This window comes from Phodopus roborovskii, unplaced genomic scaffold (genome assembly GCF_943737965.1).
Source record: "Phodopus roborovskii unplaced genomic scaffold, PHOROB, whole genome shotgun sequence".
Lineage (NCBI taxonomy): Eukaryota > Metazoa > Chordata > Mammalia > Rodentia > Cricetidae > Phodopus > Phodopus roborovskii.
The window spans coordinates 2,104,892-2,115,685 of record NW_026126558.1 but is presented as its reverse complement, the minus strand read 5'-3'; the positions used below and the strand labels follow the sequence as shown (position 1 = coordinate 2,115,685).

General features: G+C 41.3%; 1 protein-coding gene and 1 non-coding gene across 2 annotated transcripts; both read right to left on the bottom strand.

Moving 5' to 3' along the window:
• Nucleotides 1-211: 211 nt before the first annotated feature.
• Nucleotides 212-10,245, bottom strand: Tomm20 (translocase of outer mitochondrial membrane 20). Its single transcript, XM_051201350.1, has 5 exons — nucleotides 9,980-10,245; nucleotides 6,439-6,485; nucleotides 4,725-4,806; nucleotides 2,248-2,390; nucleotides 212-493 (listed from the first exon to the last, which is right to left on the bottom strand). Exons 1-5 carry the CDS (start codon nucleotides 10,098-10,100, stop codon nucleotides 449-451), a joined length of 438 nt encoding a protein of 145 aa, XP_051057307.1. The 5' UTR covers nucleotides 10,101-10,245; the 3' UTR covers nucleotides 212-448.
• LOC127234788 (small nucleolar RNA SNORA14) lies at nucleotides 9,166-9,299 on the bottom strand. The gene has a single exon (XR_007835608.1). It is a non-coding gene; the product is annotated as a small nucleolar RNA SNORA14 (small nucleolar RNA).
• Nucleotides 10,246-10,794: the final 549 nt, after the last annotated feature.

Sequence of the window (10,794 nt, the reverse complement as noted above, 5' to 3'; positions counted from 1 at the left end):
AGAAAGATTTTAATGCTCAGTTTTTACAAACAAGTTTCTATCCAATTTTATGGTTTACATTAAAATGTACTAGTGTTTTAAAATGGGCATTATTCAACTATCCTTCATACTCTCTTCCAATCTTTTAAAATTCATCACCGGGAGCTTTTAACTGAAGTAATAACTCTGCTGTATTTACATCTGAATGAAGAATAAATGAAATGCATCATGATTATTTTGGTTAACTCAGTGTATTTATAAAATGAAAAGTTCTATCAAAATACTTTTCACTGGAAAAAAATAAATAGAACAGACAATGGATCTACTCAAAGTATACATTCACTTTGGTAGACTTCAGTGTAGGACAGTTCATGACAAGCATATTTGCCCTTATTCCCCCACAGCTGATCAGCTTCCAAGCTAATGGTTAAATAATTTTAACTGACATTTTATCATGTTGATATCTGGCTCATTCCACATCATCTTCCGCCAAGCTCTGAGCACTTACAATTCTCTGAAAGAAAAAGAAAATTAATTTTGAGAAGTGTCTAACTCCAACTTGCTCTTTACATTCAAAGAAACAATTCTTGCTAAAATTCTCTCACTCTGACACTGATTCCACACTTGACATAATAGCGTCTGAGAAGAGAATCTAGGCATGGTGACACCTGAAATCTCAGCATTAGGGATTGAGAGGGAAAAGGGAGGTTTTGGTGCTGGTGTTGGAGGCTATGATCATTCTAGGTCCATACCAAAAATCAAATGAATAAATAAACAAAGCACATGACACAAACGTAGTTTGTAAATTATATAATCTAAAGAGACTTTTCACCCCCCACACAAACCAACAATTCAAGCTCTTACCAAGCCTTCTTTCTATGCTTCATTTCCCTTCCCAGCTCACAGCCACTAAAGAAAGCAATACTGTATTGCAAAATTAACACCCCCCCAAATCTGCATATTATAGAGTAACACAAGCTGTTGAAGAATTAATTAGATGCCAACCAGGCAAATCCATGACATTCTTACAGGCTGCTTTGACCTGGTCTTGCTTTGTTCTCACAGCCCCTGTACTGGAAGCTCAGGCACCCATGTAGTAGTACTGAGAATCTGGTATCTTAAGGTGAGGGGACAGTGGGTGACCAGATCTGCCACTCTTGACCAGATCAGTTCCTGAAGGAGCAGCTAACCACTCACTCCCAGCTCTTCAATGCCCATTCTGCAGAAGGCTGGTTTAGAATACTGTGACACAGCCAGTAGCTCCTAAACAGATACAGCCACAGTCTCAGAATTAGCTTTTAATACAGCAACACAAATTAGACTACGGAAGTTATCCCTTCATAACATTGTTTGGGGTATGGACAGAATGGAGCCATATTCATAACTTTAAGAGTTAGTTCAAGCTTTTGGTTCTAAGTCTTCCTCAAATCTTTTGGGGAATCTAACCCCCTCCCCCCCGCCAGGGCTCTCCTAAGTCTGGGCTTAAAAAAATCAGTATAAAGGAGATAGGAATTGTGACTCAATGGTAAAGCCTTTGCCTAAACAGTAAAACATCACCATGAAAGGAGAAAAAAATGTTGGAAAAACTAGTAAGTTACTAAAAAAATTTTTGAAAACGTCCTTGACATCATTACTTTGCTAATTCTTAACCACATCAAACTGAAAATTAACACATGGAATAGCTGTTCTGAGATTCATTCTGGACTCCTTAGAACAGAATGTACTATAGTGATTGTTTAGATAATATTTATGTTTTGAGATGAAACCTCACTAACAGCCCTGGCTCAGCGCCTCCCACCAGCAGAATGCTGGGATTACAGACATATGCTACCACACTCAGCTATATTAATCATTTAATACATACCCTTTGCACTTCTGAGTACCAAATTCAAATCCCACAGCAGCAGAAAGAGGCAGACAGTACCAAGCCTGACACAGGGACATCAGGAATGGTAGTCTACAGTTTTGATTTCTGTGTCAAACTAAGTTTGCTAAGTTAACTAAACTGAAAGCTTGGTAGGATGTCCTAACAAGCATGCCCAGCAGGTGTAACCAAGTGGCCTGAATTTAGGGACTCAAAATGTAAAGGCCTTAATTCAACACCAAGTGCGTATACTTATGATTCACATCTGACACATGCTTGGACTTAGGCTAGTTACCTGCAGAGTGTAACCCCAGGTCTGGCATATCCAATATTATATGCTCAGCAGAGTTGCCTCTGAGCATGTAGTTCTCTCTGTGTTACTCTGAAGCACTTCAACTCCTTACCTGACTAATGGTTGGAAGCTTGGTCAGAAGCATCTGGAACACTGGTGGTGGAAGAGTCTGCTGCAACACTTGCAGCAGCTGCTGAGGCTGTCCACACACAGCAATTGCATTTGTCAAGTGGTCTACACCCTTCTCATATTCACCTGCAAGATTACACAAAACTACATGTTATCTGAAGACACCAAAATTTAGTCACTAACTGATCCCAGCCATCATCATTGGTACTGACTTTCCTTCACTCATGGAATGAACATAATATATTTTACCAACTGACTGCTGTGGTAAGACTGAGGCACCAGTATCTAGTACTTTCAGAGCCATTTGAGAATGGTCAAAAATAGCTAAATCTCTGCTCTCGTGGCAATTAGGGTTATCTCAACCTATACAAATAGGACACTACCTGACTGTGTTGCCCACTGTCACCTGGGTACGTGTAGCCATCACTCTGATTTGTATGGCCAGTTCTTTTCCTGGGATTCTGAGATGTACTGATACCCACCCAGGAGAACCTGTCTAGGGCAGCCAGGCACGGAGATCGGGTGTTATGTAGAGCTGAAGGCAACTGAATGACTGGCTTATTTACTCGATTCCTACTCCAGAAGACACCAGGCCTCTTCTGAACCCGCATTAGCAATAATCTTTTGTTTAATCAGCAGTGCTAATGTTGTAGCTGGCTAAACCATCAGAGGAACTTATTTATTCCAGGCTGAAGCACCATCTTGTTGCTAAGAACACACAGTACCTGTCCTCTATAGGGCACCTTGGAAAATCTATTCTTCTGTACTTATGACTTTGATTAGTTAGTAATTTAGGAAGTTTGGAAACTAGTTAAGTTTGCTAGTTATTTGATTACAAGAACTAGGCTACCTCTCACTGTTGGTAAAACCAACTGAACAACTCAAAAGACTATTTCTCTCACGAGAGAAACATAATAAAAAGTAAATTGGGGCCAGTGAGGTGGCTCAGCAGATAAAGGTAAATAAAGCAAGCCTTGACACCTTAGTTCATTCAATCCCCAGACTCAAATAAATGTAGAAGTTTCAAAGATTTCTTCTAACCCTGACATCTACACATGAAATTCACATACATATTCCACATACAAAAACTTCTCACAGAAGAGAATATACATTATGCATGAAATTCAACTCTATCTAAATCCAGTATAAAATTTGAAACATGACACCAACTTTATTAATGATAACAACTTTAAAAAAACTTTTTCAATAAAAGCTAATAATCTTTCCGGGGACCATCCTATTGTATGGAAAAATGTTACCCAATTCTAGAAAAAATACTTCTATTTAATAGCTAAGCATGGCAGTCAGCACCTTTAATCCTAACAAATGACAGGCAGAAGTAGGATGGTCTATAAATGGGTTCCAAGACAACAGCTAGGACTGTTACAGAGAAACCCTGTCTCAAAAAAAAAAAAAAAAAAACATAAAAGATATAGAGAGGAAAAATAAAACCAAACAATACTATCTTTCAATAAATGAGGTCCAAAGTAATTAAGCATGTAAATTCTGGACCACATAACTGATCAGATCTGAAATGGGTTGCTAAAAACACCTGGTGTGATGGCTACCTTGGCCATAAACTTGACTATATTTAAAAGTTAACTCAAAACCCAAGCAGCTGGACACTTCTGAGTTGTTTTATTTATTTTTGGTTGGACTATCTAAGGTTGGAAACCCACCTCAAATCCTGGCCACACTTCCTGGTGGAGGCAGCCCAGACATGAAGAAGAAAGCTGTGCTTTTCTGTCTGCTTGCCCTTACTGACTGGAAAATTCATCTATCCCAAATCATTCCCCTTCCATAGTGTTAGAACATACTTCCTGATTCCAATGTGGACCGAAAACTGGAAGTTAGTTCTCTAGGACATCTTTGGGACTGCTGATCTTTGTGAACTGAAAAACTACCAGTCCTTGGCCTTTCTGGGAGGAGAAAGCCATTGTTGGGACTAGTGAGACCACAGCCCATAACCACTCATGTGTATTCTATTAATTCCATTCCTTAGAGAGCCCTGATTAGGCAAATTAACTTTCTTTTGGACTTTAGCAAACACTGGAAAAAAAAAAAAAAAAAAAAAAAAAAAACCCTGTCAATCAGGTGAGTGCTGGAAAACTCAGATCATATCCATGCAGTTACTATTTATACTGCACTATGGGCATAAACATACTCTAAAAGACTTTAGAGTGATTTCTGTAAAAATGAAGTTCTCTTCTAGTTTCATTCAACTATTACCTTATCTTCCACATCCTATGACAGCAAGTAAATCTAAAAGTCACTTAAAACCCAGTGCCAGACAATGGCAATCCATGAGTGCCTTTCTGGAGCCAGACTTTGAAGTGCCAAAAACCCACCTTGAAATGTTTAAAATCCTTTTTCTAACATTAACTATGCAAGAAAACCTTATCATAATTTTACCAATATGAATAATTCTACCTCTTTCTGAATCTTGAAATGATTGATTACCTTGTGCTAATAACTCTTCACCAAGCTGTATCTCTTCAAGGAAGAATTTTTGAACAGCTTCAGCATCTTTTAAGTCAGGTAACTGGAAAAAGAAGTAAGTATGTGTATAAATTAAGCCGAGAATATAATAAACACAGAAAACCAATAAAATTTAAATGATGCTGGGCAGTGGTAACCTTTAATCCTAGCGCTCAGGAGGCAGAGATAGATAGGCAGATCTGGGTCCAAGACCAGACTGCTTCAGAGAGTTTCAGTGCAGCCAGAGCCACAGAAAGCCTGTCTCAAAAAAGCTAGAGGCCAGGCTGTGGTGGAGCATGCCTTTAATCCCAATGCTCAAGAGGCAGAGGCAGGAGGATCTGTGAGTTTATGGACAACCTGGTTTACAAAGTTCCACCAGAGGTATACATAGAGAAACCTGTCTCAAAAAGGGTGAGTGAGAACTTAAAAGTAAATACAAGTATCTGTATTGTCTATTGTCATATTTCATACATTTTCATGTGTACCCAAAGAACTCCCTACGCATCACACGTGTGTACATACATATTCAGAGATGTACATTTTTTTGTTGTTGTTCGGACTTTTGGGACTTGAGGTTGAACCTAGGGTCCCTTACACACTAGAAAAGCACTCTACCGTGGAGCTATATTTCCTTCTATTTTGACAGGATCTTTACCAAGCTGGCCATAAACCTTCAAACCTCTGGCCTCAGAGGGGTCACTGAACTTCAAATGGCAGAATATACTAAAAAACGACAGCATACTCACTGCATTGGTTGATCATCACTTACTTCTAATTTTTATGATAAACAACTATAAGCAACTGACAGGGAAAAGGGTACAGCTCAGGGGGTAGAGTGCTTGCCTAGCACACACAATACCCAGTTCTACCCCTCAAACTTTAGCGTACCTCCGTCACACTCACACACAGGTCTCAAGTTATCTCCCTATCCATATCCCACATCTTGGAAAGGTAGCCTAAACATCAGAAAAACACAGCCATTCCCAGCTTCAATTCTCTAGAACCGTTTGCTATTAACTATGCTGATCACTCAACTGGTTCAAAATAACAAAAGTGTAACATATATCAGTCCCATCTGTGTCCTTGCCTGAATGTGCTTTTTAAAAGAACGATTATTGTTCATGTTCTACAAATCCAGAAAGAATGTCAGCAAGAGGGAAGTGACATGGACAGTGACTAGCATTTACTTAATTTACTTACACATTATAGTTTTAATCAAGCAGATTAAAAAAACACCTATGAAGTCATTAAAAATTATGAACACAGGCCCTATGAAAAGAGAACAATAAAGTCATTTATATTCTACAAGTTACAACTTGTTTTTTTTTTTAATCCATCAGATCAGGTATGATCCTTATCCACAGGTTTAAAATTTTATAGTACACATGGTTCCTTTTGCTACTGAAGACAGTATGCTGCCCAGGATGCCTGCCTGAATTTCTCAAATACTAGGATTACAGGTGTGGATTGTTCAAAGGAGACTAAAGGAAGCAAGGAAAATACAATCAAATGTTGCATGCACTTTGAAGTAGCTGAGAACACTTTTATCTCTTGGTACCCACATCTCTAGAGACCCTTATCTTGAGGCTTATCCAGTGACATGTTACCATTAGCGAAGGAAAATATAGCAGGCCTGGGTAACCTGCAGTCTAAATTACTCTCTTACACACACACAAAAAGACTATTTTATTATTACCTTGGAAAGCCCAGCTCTTTCCTTAGCAAGCTTCTGTTTCTTTCTTCCTACAAGAAAAATTTCATTTGGTCATCAACAAAAGAATTAACACATCTAATTACTTCAGCAACCATTAATTCTACAAGGCATTCCTGACTGCACAACCCCTGCCTGCATTTCTGGACAGCAGCTTTCTGTTTTTCTCTGCATCACCAAGTCCAGTGATTCACAGCAGCTGCACCCCAGCAGAAAAAAAGCCCCTTTTCCAAGGGAAAATAATTAAGGGACTATTACTGAATTACACTAGATTCTAGCTTTACTATTAAAAATTATCCAGCATTTTTAAGCAGCATAGCTTTGTAAAACTTTTTTTTTTTTGAGACAAGTTGTGTGTATGCAGGCTGGCCTGCATCTGTTACATAGCCAAGGCTCCTGACCTCTAGATCTTCCTGCTCCAGCTCCCAAACCCAGGGATTACAGGCATGCAACAAGGTCCCAGTTTGAACATTTGAACAACAACAAAGGGCAAGAGGTCCTGCTCCAAAATGTACTCTGAAAGCTATGGCTGATTAGTTAAAAATGACCTCGATGCTCTGTAATGGCCCCATAAGAAAGAGCATTAGTGTATAGGACCATCTACCCTGTTGGTATCTTATATACACTAGAGTAAGGTACAGTAACCTGGCCCTCATTAAAAACTGATCTAATAATAGTAGCTATAATTTTGGGGCTTTCAGCAGGCTTGTGAGTTAACAGATGTAAACATTTGGCAAGAGTGCCTAGGCTCATATTTTGCCATTTTGGCATCCCCTAGTCAGGACCGGCTCACTCAGTACTATGACCTGGACAATAACAATATGATCCAAGTGAAGGGCTCTATGTACTCAGTAAATATTAAGCAAGAAAATCTAAGTTCAAAAAGTCTCTTAAAATCTTAAAACACTCTATGAATCCAAGTCTAAAAGATCTGTTGTTAATTCTTAAAATGTAAAAACAGCTATTCAAGCATCTTCAGACCTCTTGTCCTCCGACACTGTACAGACACACCATTCAGATGAAACACACCTCAAAAACAAAGCAAAATTGCATAAGTAACTAATGAAAAATACAATGTACCAAAACAGAATTTTGATAAAAATAACAAAAGGCAATGAATTCCACTGGAGTTTTCCATAACCATCTAACTTACTAACACATTGCATGATGGGTGTAGCTTCATTAAGGGACAGATAATACACTGGAGAAAAAAATTAAGGTATACAGTCAATCAGCAAAATCTGATGTTCTTTTGACATTTATAAACAATGTTTAAACAACTATATTCACTTAGTAAAAAGCAAACAAATCATGTAAGCCAGAGCCAGGTCTTGTTGCACTGGCCTTTAATACCAGCACTTGAGACAGAGGATCTCTGAGTTCAACAACAGGCCAAGATTAGAGACCTTGTCTCAAAACAAAACCATGCAAAGCATAAATTCAGAACCACCCCTAACACAAGCCATTATTTAAACCCTCAACTTAAGCCCCTCTTCATTAAATAAATATGTGAGAAACTATCCTTTACTGCAGATATAAATGGAGTCAAATCCAAACTACTTAAATTCCTAAGAATAACTCAACTATATAGCTTTAAAGACACTGTGAAATTACTCATTATTGTCGGCAAAAAATTGCCAAAAACCAAAAATAAAAATTTGTTTTTTTGCCTTTTTGTCACTGCTGCAATTAGTAATTAATGCACTTAAATCATTAGGTAATGGCTAAAGCTGGGGGAGGGGGGAGAAAGAGGGCAGACAGATACCCACACCAACACAAACCTGCTAGAATAGAATGTGATAGGAGAGGCAGTGGTGGAGGATCTAGCCAAGCAAAAGGCCATGAATTCATTGCCAGAAGGGAAAAAGGAAATACTGAAAAGGTTATTTTGAAAAGAACAAAGTTTGCAGCGCATGGTGCCCCAGGCCTTTTAATCCCAGGACTGGAGAGGCAGAGGCAAGTTGATCTGAGTCCTGAGGCCAGTCATGTCTATCTACAGAGTCCCTGTTTCAAATAAAAACAACCAACAAACAACCCTAATTTCCCTAAAATGATAACTTATGGTTTCTCCAACCAAAAATCATTTCCTCGGGATTTCCAACAAGGCTTTCCAAAGGAATTCACCCTCTTAGCTATGTGTGTAGACACAGCCCCCATGCATCTTTGAGTATATTGTATTTGTGTACTCTATCCAACAGTCACACTTCAAAGCTAGCACTCATGGAGGGAGTCTTCTCTGTATCTCACATAAATTGTCACCACCCAAGTGGCAACTTGTACTACCTTACTTTAAAGATTCGGAGTTGATGCTGGTGGTCAGTAAACAATCTGGTCCCCGAAACAGTCTGAATCTAAGCAGCATTCTTTCCACTACTCTACCTAGCCATGGACAAAAACAAACTATCTCCCCAAATGATGAACTACTGGGGGCACGCAGGCTCAAAAAGGCTGGAATTCCTGTAACAGGCAGTAAAGGACAGGCAATGTCTCTGATCACCTCTAACTACGAAAAAACTGAAAATGATTTACCTAAAGAAGTGCGAGAGCCTGGATAGTGACTCGAGCTGCTGGCTGACCATCCTAAACAAGGCGCAAAAACGCTCATTACTGCAACAAACGTTCTTTTGGACTGTTGAAAACAGTGCCTTGAAATTCAAGGGTGGATCATGCTGGTTAAGAGTGCCGAGATTTCCCTCCGGAAAACCTCTTCAAATATGTCGCAGGTATGAAATAAGACTGAACCACGTGAGGAGCGCAGCCCTTTGGACTCCCCCGCACTTTCTCTAGCATTCACTCATATCTTGGAAGCACCAGAGCAAAGCCGCCAAGAGGGTTTAAGAATGCAAGGGTGACACCGCACTGAGTCTGCGGGTTGAGGCTCTAGCTAAAACGCTTCAACATAAGAGAACACTTTCCGGGTAAGGACTGGTTTAGCTATGTGCAGGCGCCGGTCTGCAGAGGCACCAGGAGTTCGAAGCCACTCTATAAAATACAGCAAGCTCCGGTCAGAAAAGCACTAAGACATTTTTTTTTCCCCGCAACCATGAAGTTGGAAGAATGGTTCATGCCTGTTACCACAGCACTCGAGAAGCTTATGGAGGGGGAGGGGCCGCCACGAGGTCGAGGCTAGCCTATCAAGCCAGCCTGAAGTAAACACACACCCCACAGCCACCATAGTTTAATGGGGTGACTGGAGGCTGGACGGTGACTCATCCTATTACCTGGAAAGCTAAGGCTGGACGACTGCCATGACTTCAAGCCCATCCAGAATTAAAGACCCGTCACAAAAACGAAAAAAATATATATATATACACATATATATGTAGAGAGAGACAGGTGGCAGGTATAAAGTGCTACCCATCCCGGGACCAAGCGTGCTTTCCGCCACCAGCAAAGTGGAGCCAAGTCGCCTCCAAGATGGAGGCCCGCGGGCACAGGCGACACCCTGGCCGCAGCGCGCGACGCCAGGGAGGCCTCTTGGGGGCGCGAAGCCAGAGGGGACCAGGAGGCGCGAGGGCCCACTCACGTTCTCGAAGCCTGTTCTTGAAGTTGGGGTCACTCCGCCTTTTGCGGTCAAAGTAGATGCAGTACCCGATGAAAAGGGCACCGCACACGCCCGCGGCGATGGCACTGTTCCGGCCCACCATCTTCGCTCGGCTGTGGCGTGTGCCGGGCCTCGGAGGCCCGCCAAGCAGCGGTTAGCTCCGACAGACCGGAGCACGCCGACCGCTCGCAGGCCCAGTCCAGACGGAAAAGGCCGAACACCAGCACTTCCGGTGCGCGAGGACCCCGGAACGTCCGCGGCGGTGCCTGCGCGGGAACGCCTACTGCGCACGCGCAGACGGCCCAGCTCTGCGCAGCGGAGGCGCCATGCTAGGGGAGGGGCGTGCACTGCGGAGTGTCATCACGCGCTAATCCACACGGTCTGTGGCGTGGTGGAGGCACGTGGTTGTGGTACAGTGTCAGAAGCCCTTGTCCGCCATCCTTGCTTGTCAGAGACAAAGGTGAGAGCCTGCTGTAGCAGCGCCTCAATTCACAGTCTCCTTCAGGAATCCTGTAACTTGAAGTGCATGCGTTTGCTTTTTTTTTCGTTTTTAAGATAGACTCTCCCTTTGTGTCTTAGGCCTGGAACTTGCTGTGTACTCTGCCCTGGCCTCAAACCTGCAATCCTCCTGAGTAATGGTATTACAGGCCTGCACCCAGGTCTGGCTGCATTTGCTTTTTAATTTGAGTTGTGACTGAACTTGAACACAGTAATTGATTTCAGAATGATTTTATGATGTAGCCCCATCTTAGGTTGTGAGGAAGAAAAATGGAGTAAATGTTTAAAAAATGAAAATT